General features: G+C 32.3%; 1 protein-coding gene across 1 annotated transcript; it reads right to left on the bottom strand.

The window, feature by feature from the left end:
• Positions 1–238: 238 nt before the first annotated feature.
• Positions 239–13249, bottom strand: tmc8 (transmembrane channel-like 8). The gene is made up of 16 exons (XM_051122333.1): positions 13089–13249; positions 11141–11324; positions 9809–9957; positions 9592–9729; positions 9457–9506; positions 8181–8332; positions 6670–6817; positions 6417–6581; positions 6134–6285; positions 5960–6041; positions 4682–4779; positions 4050–4236; positions 3797–3927; positions 1942–2094; positions 1454–1532; positions 239–1185 (listed from the first exon to the last, which is right to left on the bottom strand). The coding sequence occupies exons 1-16, from the start codon at positions 13132–13134 to the stop codon at positions 1114–1116; spliced, it is 1986 nt and encodes a 661-aa protein (XP_050978290.1). The 5' UTR covers positions 13135–13249; the 3' UTR covers positions 239–1113.
• Positions 13250–13277: the final 28 nt, after the last annotated feature.

The following is a 13277-nucleotide window of genomic DNA, read 5'->3' as shown; positions in this document are numbered from 1 at the left end:
TAGCTAAAACCAAAACCAAAACCAAATAGTTTTACTGCTGGAGGTTATCGAAATAAAGTATTTTTTAAAAATTAAATTTATTTTAGCCAAGACAACATTTCGCATTTTCACTTGAAGTACTAAAATAACTCAAACTACACATTCTTAAATAATAATACTAATTAAATTGACAAAAACACACTGAAAAATTAATTAAAATTAAAACAGAAAATATAAAATCTAAATTAAAATATTAACAAAAACGAATGATACTAATATAACACTTTATTGCGAGAATACATTAACAAATCAACTTGAATGCACACACTTAGTTACAAAAGCATGACAAAATTATGAAATTATGTGTGAATAATACTGGCCAAGAGCTTTAAAACTTAAAGACATTAAAAAAGGTACCACACAAACTGCAAAAATAATGTTTCCACAAACATTACAGAATACAAACATACTTTACAGTACTGATACAGTATGTTGATATTTAATCCCTGTTGACACCAAAAATTTGGAATGTTTTGAGGGTGAAAAAAAGCAATGCATGTTACTAATCAAAAATTAAGCTGTGATATATTTACAGAAGAAAATTTACAAAATATCTTCATGGAACATGATCTTTACTTAATATCCTAATGATTTTTGGCATAAATGAAAAATGGATCATTTTGATCCATACAATGTATTGCTGGCTATTGCTACAAATATACCCGTGATACTTAAGACTGGTTTTGTGCTCCAGAGTCACAAATATAGTTATCGTTACTGGTGTAAACAGGCCTTTACAAATTAAAGTGGTACTGAAGTGAACTTTGACCGAATATAATAAACCCAGAGGTCAGAGGTCATGAGTTGAGAGAATAAAGCTCTAAATGAGATGAAATCAGTGCAAATCTTGCCTTTTCCTTAACTTTAAAAACTCATATCTTACATCTGGTGTTTTTATTTTATTTTCCCCCTGACGTCCATTTATATTATTGTCATTTCATGACACTTATAAACATACGACCGTTCTTTGCCGAGTAGCTTCAGATCAAGTCGGTGGAGCAGTTTAGTTTCTTGCCTTCTTTTGTTTTTTAGTTACCGTTTGTTTTAGTTTTATTGTATTTATCTGAGGTGATGTTAGCGTATCCTCTGCTGTCGCCTCATGATCGTCGAGTGCTGCTTCACCAGGAAACGTTTATCAGAGCTGCACTGTAGAGAAAACCCAAAAGAAATTACTTTTTGAATGTTACAGAAGGTTACACTTAATTAATATCTGTAGTTTCAAGGGGTCATTTCGGTCTTAGAAATAGGACAAAGCATGTTCCAAGCGTGATCTGAAATTGCATTACTTGCATTAGCATCACGTGTGCGTATTTTTCTTTATTTGTAAGTCACTTTGCATAAATGAATCCGCTAAAGGAATGCAATTAATGAAACTGTACGTCTTTGACTTCTGCTCAGTTCACGTCACACTCACCATCACCAACATGTCCTTCAGTCTCTCAATGGCTTTGCGATTTGCTCGTGAACGAGACACGTACGACGTCAGTATGACGCTGAAACAGATGAACGGATCATAAATGAACATCAGTAAAGTCAAACACATTACTCAACTCCATACAGCATCATTGTAGTATCATCAAATTATATATTTTCTCTTTTAATTTTAATCTGAATATTTGAGTTGACTAAATGTAGAATTTTGAGTCAAAACAACACTTACTTTAAGTGTAAAAAAAATTTTTTTTTTTTTTTTTTTTTTTTTTTTTTTTTTTTTTTTTTACAGCATTAGCACTTTAACTGAAACTAAACAGAGAAATGTTGCCTACAAGTTTAAGGGGTTTTTTTTATATTTAACTTTATTTCAGTTAATGTGTCAGTGTTTCTAAGGTTTCACAATAATAACCCTGATTCCATCACTCCTGGTTAGGATTCCACATTAGAAGTACATAAACACACACTTACATCTCAGCCAGTATGAGAGCAAAAGCGAAGGCCTCAGATGAGAAGTAGCTGATGGTGGTCTGTACCGGATGGGGAAGCGTCATGATACACTCTTTGGTCACATTAAACACAGTTCCGCTGCCTATAAACGGTCCACATTGACCCGGAACAATCCTCAGAGAAAGTGAAAGGATTATGAATGCGTGAGGAACATCACACTAGTATAAGGTCACAAAACACGAATCACTGCAGAGTAAACATTTGGAGAATACGTGTGAGCACAGGTGAATCAGGTAACAGTGATAGTTAATAGCTTTTCCCAGCTGATTAATGACAGTATATTAAGGCAAATATTTCGTATTGCAAGTTTTCAAGACTTCAGGAACTGTCTAACTAAATTGGCATTAATCTGCATACATTTCCAGAAAATAATTCTGAATATTGGATAAAGCCAGATTCAAAATTTATGTTTGACTTTGTTGACAGATTAGAGTTAAAGGTTTTTACAGAAGGGATTTCGAATTTCTCTTTTTATCACTGCAGAAATCTAAAATAATGTGAAAAATACAGAAAAATACATTTCAATATGTTTTTAGGAATAAAAACTCACATGAATGATAAATGAACAAACCCCTCAGTAAAAACCTTCAGAACATAGATGTGAATCAAACTTCTAAGTTTGGTGTATGTAAAAGCTGCTGAAGTGGAGAAAAAACAAATTTTGAGAAAACAACTTCAAGCGATTTAGATATGTAGATATGTATTGTAACTGAAATCAGACACAAAAAGTGTAATAAATTAAACAGTTAAATTTGTATTTTGGATGTTGTCTTTCTACTAGTTTGAAAGAAGATAAGTTAAATCAATAAATACTGTCAAAAGCAAAAAAAAAATCATATTTTTAGGAATGTTATATGCGTTATATAAAGGTTAAAATGTTGTACAAATCAGTGTGAATGAAATATGTACAAACCCTTCAGTAAAAATCTTCAGAATATAGAGAGGAATAAAACTGTAAAGTTTGGTGTATGTAAAAGCTGCTGAAGTGGAGAAAAACTAATTTTGAGAAAACAACTTTAAGCGATTTAGATATGTAGATATGTATTGTAACTGAAATCAGACACAAAAAGTGTAATAAATTAAACAGTTAAATTTGTATTTTGGATGTTGTCTTTCTATTAGTTTGAAAGAAGATAAGTTAAATCAATAAATACTGTCAAAAGCAAAAAAAAAATCATATTTTTAGGAATGTTATATATATGTTAAAATGCTGTATACAGCAGTGTGAATGAAATATGAACAAACCCTTCAGTAAAAACCTTCAGAATATAGACAGGAATAAACTTGCTAAGTTTGGTGTATGTAAGTGCTGCTAAAATGGAGAAAAAACTAATTTTGAGAAAATGACTTTTTAAGCGATTTAAATATGTATATGACACAAACAGATAAAGTGAAATAAATTAAATGGTTAAATTTGTGTTTTGGCTATTGTCTTTCTATTAGTTTGAAAGAAGATAGTTAAATCAGAAAATACTGTCAAAAGCAAAAATTAAAAAAAAAAACATTTTCAGGAAGGTTATATATGTTATATAAATGTTCAAATGTTGTAGAAATCAGTGTGAATGATAAATGAACAAACCCCTTAGTAAAAACTTTTAGAATATAGATCTGAATATACCTGCTAAGTTTGGTGTATGTAAGTCCTGATGAAGTATAGGAGAAAACTTTTACAGATTGGATTAGAAATGTACAGACGCAAATAGATAAAGTATCACAAATAAAATGCTTGACAGTGTATTTTGGATGTTTTCTTTCCACTCGTCTGAAAGAAGACATGTTATTGAAGCAAAACAGACGAATCAGCATTGACTAGTACCTGTTGATATTGACAACTAATGTAACCACAGCCATGAAGAGACCCAGCAACAGCATGAAATGGAAGAGAACAGATGAACTGGCGGTCCGGAACATTCTCTGAGCTGGAGCGCAACACCGCACCACTGTGAACTGACAGACAGAGGAATTATATTATTATGTTAGCTGTTTTAAAAGTACTACCCTAAAGTGTTTTTGTAGGTTTTTGTTTGATTTGACTTTTCTGTTTAAAAAAAGTGAATCAAACATCAAACCTTCTTGATGTAGAAGAGGAACAGCAGCCGGACGGCGCTGATGGCCGGCAGTAGAGGACAGTAAAACACACCGACCCACGTGACCGTCTGACTGTTGACCAGATCCAGAACGTTGAAGGAGATCTCAAACTGCTTCTTGCCTAATAACTGTGCCAGCTTTGAGGATGGAAACCTCTCCACCAATAACCTACAATGAGATGCAGTCATTAGCTAAAGCAGAGTCTCCCAAACTGGGGTTCTTGAAATAATGAAATCATTAAAACTGTAGAAATGCAAATACATAAAAGGGTTTCACAATGAGAACCAATTAATTAATGAGAGCAGAGAGAAATTATATTTCAAAATGTTTGCAATCGCCAATGAAAGCTTTGCGTTCCGGAAAGAAACTTTGCGTTTACTCGCAGAACTTTTGCATTCGACTAAAACATCGCATTTGTCCACAAAAAATGTTGTGTTTTGGCTAGATACTTTGTGTTTGTTTGAAAAGCAAAATAAAAACATAGCACTTAAAAATACTGTGTTGAGCTGTATGTAGTATTAGCATTATCTGACACCAGAGGGGCATGTAAATATTTTATGTCAAAAGTGTTCAATAAACTATTAAATGGTCAAATAAAGTATAAATAACTCACATTCTTGGGTAGGCCACACAAAATGCATTGAAGAAACACTCCAGGAGGTTAAAGATGGTGAGTTTGTACATCTCTTTCCCAAACTCGTTCTCTCTGCACTGATATGAACACACACAAACAGATAAACCTGTTCAAAAAGATCTTATTTGTTTCATTTCAGTATGAACATTGTCACGTTTCTCCTCGAAAACATCAGGAGAAAGAGAAACACCCTTACCAAAAAGAAGTATACTTCAAGTTTATTTCATTAAGTATGCTTAAGTAAAGTTCAAGTATATTATTAAGTATATTTTGTGTGGTAAGTATACATATGTCAGTGTATTAGTAGTATACTTGTAAGTACTCCTTGGGACTAAATTGGCCTGCTTTCTAGTATATAAAAGTATACTTTTAAGTATAACAGTAGTAAACTTTGAGTACACAATTAGTTTATATCCATGTTTTAGTTTCTTCAACTATACTAAAAGTAAACTTATATGTATACTGATAGTTTACTAATGAAGTACTTAAATAGCCTTAGTAAACTACTAGTTTAGTAGTTTTATACTGCAAGTATACTTCATACTTTAAGTATACTACTATGTCCCTATTAGGCATTCATTTTAGCTTCATGCATTCTTTTTTATACTTATATATAGGAAAGTTTCATAAATAATACTAAAAAAGAAATAAATAAACAACATTTTAAGCAAAAAGCAGAAAAAAAGACTATGAATTGGATTCAGAGTGATAACCATCAACAGTCAATCAAGTGGTCAATCAACACCCCAAAGTTTGACAGTCATTATTAGCTCTTCATTAGTCACGTTTTATGCCATAACGTTAGTTTTGATGTCGTTTTATGACTAATGATAGTGTTAAAAATGTATGGAAGCATCTGTTGTTTCAGTTTCTTCTTCGCTTTGTTTTGGAAATTCTGTGCCCCCTACTGTATAACAATGAAAACATGGATTCTCAGAGAACAGTGTCGCTCACATATATTTAGACTTTGTCTAAGTATAAGTCAAGAATACTTAAATGCCATTTGAAGTATATTTCTGAGAAGTACATAAATAGCATTTTGGAAAAGTACATGAAGAGTAGACTGAGAGTATACTTTCCTATTTTTAGTTTAAAAGAATTATTCAAATAGCACACTTGAATAAACTTCTTTTTCGTAAGGGCAGTCACAAATCAGGAACACTATAGAGCTATAAAATGAATGTGGAGCAGCTCAGATCATTTAATAGGAAATGTCCTTGAGTTCCCGTTAAGATCTTGGACTTTTTCTGAACAAACCTTTTGTGGTTCTGCAAATTTTTCTGTGTTAATGAAGAAGAACAGATAGATGCCCAAAGACGCCAACTTCAGGAAAATACTCCTGCACATGGAGGTTAATACGCACATTAGTTTAACACCACAGGAACGTGTAAATATAACACATCGGAGGTCAAAGGGCATGAGCTGTCTGACCTAACTAGGGTGAGGTTCAGCTGGATGGTGAGCGAGTAATCTTCAAACTCTGAGATCTTACTGAAGACGTGCGGCAGCATGTAGTTTAGTGTGGTCATTGTAATCGGAGGAAGATACTCCAACATCAGACACACAGCCCAGTTATTCCCACACTAAACGATGAAGACAGAGAGAGAGAGAGAGATGATGTCTGGATGCATAGCAAAACAATAACTTGTACTTTTATTCTTCAGCCACTAGAGGCACTAAAAGTTGCTTCAATCATTTCACTGCATATTCGTACCTTCGACTGTGACCACCAAATGGCATAATATATCAGACTGAATGAGCTGCCCAGAAGAACCAGCACGAGGATGTTCAGAAGGACCCGCAGGAAGATGAGCTCAACCCAGTGTTTGAGCGATCGCTGCTGGACTTTCTGTTGAAACGTCTGCTCTTCTAGATCCATCTGGAGCAGAGGTCAGAGGTCATGCACTGGGAATAACGTTTCTGTATCCTAACCCATCTATAAACTCTCTCTCTGTGAGACTTGTCACCTTGAGTTCGTTCTTGATGAAGTTTTGTTTCAGTGTCGCTGCTTGAGGGTTCTGGATGCAGAAATCCCAGCCACAGAAAACCTTGTAACTGAAGTTGGAACTGAAGCGATTTCCTGTGAACCACGAGTGTTTGTAGCCGACCACCGTCCTGAAGAGAGCAGCACAACGGATGTAAACGTACTGACATGCTACAGGGACATGGGGTGAGATTGGGGAAAAACTGTATTTTAAAGCTTTTCTATTTGCTTGCAAAACTTTTGCATTCCCTCAGAAATTTTATGATCTCTCATAAAACTTTTTGCATTTGTTCACAGGACTTTTGTGTTCTCTGAGAAACTTTGGATTTGCTTTGCAAAACTTTTATGTTTGCTCATAAAACTTTCACACACTCAGAGAAACGATGCGTATTTCTTGTGCTCCCTGAGCAACATCGCTTTTGCTTGTTAAAACTTCTGTGTTCCACAAGAAATGTTGCACTTGCTTGCAAAACTTTTGCATTCCCATTTGTTCACAAAACGTTTGTGTTCAACAAAAAGCTTAGCATTCCCAGAAAAAACGTTACATGCATTTCTTGCAAAACGTTTCGGTTTCCAGAGAAAACAAGCTTTTGCTTGTTAAAACTTTTGCATTCCCCAAGAAATACTGCATTCGCTCAAAAAACTTTTGCTTTTCTTTTGAGAAGCTTTGCATTTCTGGAGACATTTTGAGTTCACTTTTAAAACTTGCATTTTCTTAGGAAACTTTGCATTTGCATGCAGAAGTTTTGCAATTAAAATTGCAATTGTAACATTAAACATTGTATTGCGACATTAAAACGTTGTGTTCGCTTGTTTAAAATTTTTGGATTGCCCCAAAAAACTTGGCGTTTGCTTGCAAAACTTTTGCATTCGCAGAAAAACGTTGTGTTTACTTGTTAAAACTTGTGTTCTAGAAGAAACTTTTTCATTCCCCAAAGAAGCTTTGCGTTTGCTTGCAAAGTTTCCTCAGTAAAAAACACTGAGTTTCTTGCAAGGCTTTTGGGTTTCCAAAGAAACATTGCTTTTGCTTGTTAAAATTTTTGCATTCAAGAAACACTGCATTCACTCAAAGAGAAATTTTGAATTTACATTTCCATAGGTAACTTTGCATTTGCATACAAACGTTCTGCAATTAAAAACTGCAACACTAAAACACTGCTTTGCAACATTGAAATGTGTTTGCTTGTTTAAAGTTTTTGCATTGCCCCAAGAAACTTGCAGTGTACTTGCAAAACTTTTGCATTTGCAGAAAAATGTACTCGTTTTCTCGTTAAAACTTTTGCATTTCTTCAAGAAACTTGTCATTTGCATGCATAACTTTTGTGTTTCCCAAAAAACATTGCTCACCCTTGTTAAACTTTTGCATTCCCCCCAAGAGACTTGTTAGTTAGAGATAGTTATGGCACCACTTAGTGGTCAGAAAAAGCACATGCAGGTTGCCACAAAAACTGCAAAAATGTATTCATTTAATAGCTCATTGGTAAATGATCTGACCTGCGGACCACCATGATGATGCTGAGGAAGATGACAGAGATCATGCCAAGGAGAAAGAGGATCGGAGTGTTTAGACACTTTTGAGACCCACCAGTAGTGATGTTCCCAGGAGTGTAGAAACTATGAAACACTGGAGAGTTTTCAAGAAAACCCTGAAAACACACAGAGAACAGACCCACAACACAACACAGTGTGTTTAGAGAGAGAAACAGCATGCAGAATATTAAAGACAGACAGTGAATGTTTACTTGGCAAAGATAAGACAGAAATATTGTTTACGTGCTCTAGAGTATGACGCAGCTCAAGTAAACATATTCAGCTGAATGCTATAAACAATTAAGCAGATAATACGGTTATCAGAAATCCTTCATTTATATCTGTGCATGTCTAACCAAAAATAACAGGCAGTTATTAAATGTAAAGAAAAGGAAAAAAAAGCTTTTTAATAATATTAAAAGAAACAAACATTACATTTAAGCTTGTTTTAATCAAAGAATATTGGAAAATAAAAAGTAATTGCAACTTTTTTCCTCCACAACTTTTTTTATGCCATGGAATAAAAAATAATTGACTTTTTCTGGGTTTCTGAGATTGCAATTTGTTGTTGTTGTTTTTTTTTTCATGGAATAAAAAAATAAATAAAAAAGGTCATTGTGACTTTTTATCTCACAATTTTGACTATTTTTCTCTGATTTCTAATTTTACATCTCACTTTTTTTTTTTTTTTTTTTTTCTGTGGAGCAAAAAAAACTAATTGTGCATTTTTATATCACAATTTTCTGAGCTTAAGTCTTGCAATTCAGTTTTTTTTCATGGAATGAATTTTTTTTTAAAAAGGTAATTGTGACTTTTTAATCTCATAATTTTTACTGTTTTTCTCTGATTTCTAACTTCACACTGTACAGTTTTTTTCTGCTATGGAACGAAAAAATAATTGCACATTTTTATCTTACAATTTGGACAGTTTTTCCCTGATTTCTGACTTTACATTTTGCAATTATGTTGTTAATGTTGTTTTTTTCTGCTATAGAATAAAAAGTACAAAAAAACAAAGCAGGTAATTGCAACTTTTTCATATCTCCCAATTACAGAAAAAACAGAATTGCATGACTGAATTTTTTATTTCATTCCATTTCAGAAAAAAGCTTCTATATAAAATTAATATAAAGACAAATTCAAGCCACTTTTTTTGCTCTCTGGTCATATTGAGTGAGTTTTGAGTTATATTAAGTGAGTTTATTAAATGGTGAGTGTTGAGCATGATAAAATGACTTACTGATCCGACAAAAAAGTCTTTGAAAGAGCAGTTCTGGAATGACAACCATCCTAAAAAAATCAAAACATATTTTTATTGGAGATCAGATCAGTGTCGGTGCATCTTGTTGAACTCTTGACCCGCGGCCGGTCTCACCGTTAATACTGGAGCTCTTTCCGTACACCAGCGTTGGCGTGAGCACCGATCCGGTGATGATGACGCAGTACAGCAGGTTCAGACACAGCAGGTACCGCAGGAACACGAAGTAGGCCTTGACCCCGACCCCAAACTGACCTGAGCGGCAGATCGGATACGGTTAACCAGTCTGATCATCACCGACTCACCTACATACAACACACTCACAGTCAGTCACCTTCGATCTTATGGAGCGTGTGACTCCACGGCAACAGTCCTGATATGACCCCGCCCACATGCTCCTTTAAGCGCCGCCTTGTGATCTCCTGGCTCCGCCTCCACGAGTCCCAGGAGCCAATGCTGCGTTTCTGGAGCTGCTGCCGGTCTCTGATTGGAACAAACTGCTGGTCAAAAATCTGAAACTGACACTTGATGGCAATATTTTTTTTGGCCCTGCGCAATTTTTACTTTTTCTCTGATTTCTGAGTTTTTTTCCTACCATGGAATAAAAAAAATGGTGTCCAATGGTAATGGTGTCCAAGCTGCTTGTTTTATTTTTTATTTTGTGATTTCACAGGTTGTGTCAGCTTAAACCCACTCAAAAACTCTAGTTTACATCTTATTTATTTACTAATTTTTTTTTTTGTAGCATTTAATTTTGCACTTAATTCGTTTTTGCATTTTATTTTACATTAAAGCACACTTAGCAGTTTTTTCTTTCTTTTTTATTTTTTGGTGTTGTAATTTAGCTTCAGTTTATTTTTATTTTATGATTTTATTTTATGTCTAATTTTTTATTTGTATGTATGTAATAAGACAATACATGATGTTATATTGAATTAAAAAAAATAAAATAACATATTCTCTCAATTTAAACCCACTCAAAAACTCTAGATTAAACTCTGATTTTGTTCTGTTTTTATTTATTTATTTATTTATTTTTAGCATTTAATTTGGCACTTACCTCATTTTTGCACTTTCATTTACATTAAAGCACAATTTTCTTTTTTTTTGGGGTGTTGTAATTTAGCTTCAGTTTATTTTTATTTTATGATTTTATTTCAGGTTGCATTTTATGTAAAAAATTTTGTATGCAATAAGACAATATATAATGTTATATTGAATAAAAACTTAAAATAACATATTCTCTCAATTTAAACCAACTCAAAAACTCTAGTTTACATCTTGATTTTTTTTTCTGTTTTTATTTATTTATTTATTTATGTTAATTTTTTTGTAGCATTTAATTTTGCACTTAATTAATTTTTGCATTTTAATTTGCATTAAAGCACTTTTTTTTTTTTGGTGTTGTAATTTAGCTTCAGTTTATTTTTATTTTATTTCATTTAATTTTGTTTATTTAAAAAATTTAAAAATTCTTAAAAATTAAAAAAAAAATTTTTTACTTAAAAATTCAAAATTAATACAAAACCAGTTACCCACGGTTTTCATTTAAAATATTATTAATAACAATTTAAATCAATTTAAGTCATCCTGCATCTTGGTTGAGTTTGATCACTAAAAAAAGAGCAACTACCAGAACTATAAAGAAAATTGTCGTGTCTCTCACCGGATGTCTCTCTTGTCCTGTAGGCAGACGGGCAGATCTCTGAGCGGGACGTTGGGGTTCCAGGAGACTTTGTCCAAACTCTCATCCTGCCGTCGATGAGCCTGTGAGCTCGGCAACAGGCCGAAAATCTCAGTCTGATAGTATTCACACGAGTCGCTGGACAGATCCGAGCTCCAACTCTCAGCTGCGAGGATGAACATCAGCATTTATTAAAACACTGTTTAAAAATAAAGGGGTTTTGCAGCAAATGCATTAAAATAGATGTGCTCAAACCAGGCCCAAAGTTGACCTTTGATGACCTTTGATTGGCCCAGCATGCCGTACCGCAAGAGGAGAGAAATAATAGGAAAAACAAGCACTAAAGAATGTCCTAATTTCTCATTTAATAATTAATTAATTAATTAATTATTATTTAGAAATGTAAAAAAAAAAAAGTAAATTAGATTTTAAAAATTATGTTATTCAAATATTTAATTAATTGATATATTAAAATATGAAAAATAACATTAAATAATCATATTAAATACAACAAAATAGATTAATATAATATGTTTGGACACAATGAAACATTTACTTTTGACCCACAGACCTCAATCAAGTTTGAATTTTGCTCTTTCATATTAAAAGAAATTGGACACTTTGCAAAAGAAGAACCATTTCTTTATCTTTAAGTGATCAGTTCCTAAAAAAACTATTTTTTTCTAGTCTGAAGAACATTTTAATAATATAAAGCAGAGTTTTTATTTTTTTAAATGCCACAACACCCAAATTTAATCATGTGAGGAACCCTAAAAAAAAAAAAGATATTGTTGTAAAAACAAATATTATAAACATGTCAAATTATTATTTTTCAAATATTAACTGTAGTTTCTATTAAATTATATTTATATAACTCTACTTATATAACTCTTTTGTTATAGTATTGTGCTGATGTATTTATTAAATAAGTAACATTTTACCTATTTACTTTAAACTCATTTTATTTATTCATTTACTTATTCATTTTAATCTAATACAATTTGTTTTAATCTATAAATTACTGAATATGTTTTATTTTAACCTTAGATTTTATTATTTATTTACTTATTTATTTGTAATTATTTACTTACAGTACATGCATAATTATTAGGCATTAAGTTGATGTTTTGATCATATTTTTTCAAGCATGCATGTTTCACATTTTACTTTTTGACTTGTAAGTGATTATGTACAAAATTAATAGTTGTTTAAGATTTATGTGGTTTGGAATTAGTAAAATGTGCTTGAAAAAAATTATCTAATCAAAATATCGACTTGCCTAGTAATTATTAATGTACTGTATTTTAATTTTTAATTTTTAAATTATTAACTTTTTGGTAAAGCTAAAAAAAAAAAAAATTAAATACATAAATATAAACTGTTTCTTTTTTACATTTTTAAATTTTTAATATAATTAAATATTAAAATACTATTATTTATTGCCGTACAATAAAATCAAATCAAATGCAACTCAAACCTAAGTTAAAATACTAAAAATAAATAAATAAACTATAAGAAATAACATAATTACATATAGGAAATAAAAAATAAATAAAATAAAATAATAAATAAACAGTTTTTTGTGCAATGAAATACTTTCAGCTTCTTCATGTAACCATCAAAGACATTAAAGAACCTTGTTTCTAAAGCATTTTAAGGAGTGTAGACACCACAAACTGATAAGAAAATATTTCTAAAGACACTTTATTCTGAATTTCCTTTTTTTAAACAGCAGTTTTGATGGTGACTGGCTGTAAAAGCGAGCAAAACCAAAGACTTGTGATATATTTCTATAAACAAACCACAGGAGAAGGAAGTCAGATGTTTAAATCATCATGCATAAATGATTTCATCTCATATAAGGTGTCAGCTGATCAAAGATGATGATGGGTTCTGTCTCAATAACTCATAAACGCATGCATTTCTTTACCTGATAGGAGCCTGTTGTAGTTTGGTTTCACGTCTTCTTTCTCCATGATCCGTCAGTGATCTGAGGCCTTACAAACACACGTACAGACGAACACAGAGACGGATGGACGCGTCAAGTGTGCAGCAGTTCTCTTCTCTTTGCCGCTTGTGTGTGAGTTTGCAGGAAGTCATGTGATGATGGAGTGGGTGT

Source organism: Labeo rohita, chromosome 11 (assembly GCF_022985175.1).
Source record: "Labeo rohita strain BAU-BD-2019 chromosome 11, IGBB_LRoh.1.0, whole genome shotgun sequence".
NCBI classification, from domain to species: domain Eukaryota; kingdom Metazoa; phylum Chordata; class Actinopteri; order Cypriniformes; family Cyprinidae; genus Labeo; species Labeo rohita.
The sequence above is the reverse complement of the archived record's forward strand: the minus strand, read 5'-3'. Positions and strand labels throughout refer to the sequence as shown.

Coding starts and splice junctions, on each gene's coding strand:
- tmc8 (XM_051122333.1), bottom strand. CDS start 13,134: ATGGAGAAAGAAGACGTGAAACCAAACTACAACAGGCTCCTATCAG. Junction 9,730..9,808: donor CACGCTCCATAAGATCGAAG/GTGACTGACTGT, acceptor TCTGCCGCTCAG/GTCAGTTTGGGGTCGGGGTC. Junction 8,333..9,456: donor AAGACTTTTTTGTCGGATCA/GTAAGTCATTTT, acceptor GTGTGTTTTCAG/GGTTTTCTTGAAAACTCTCC.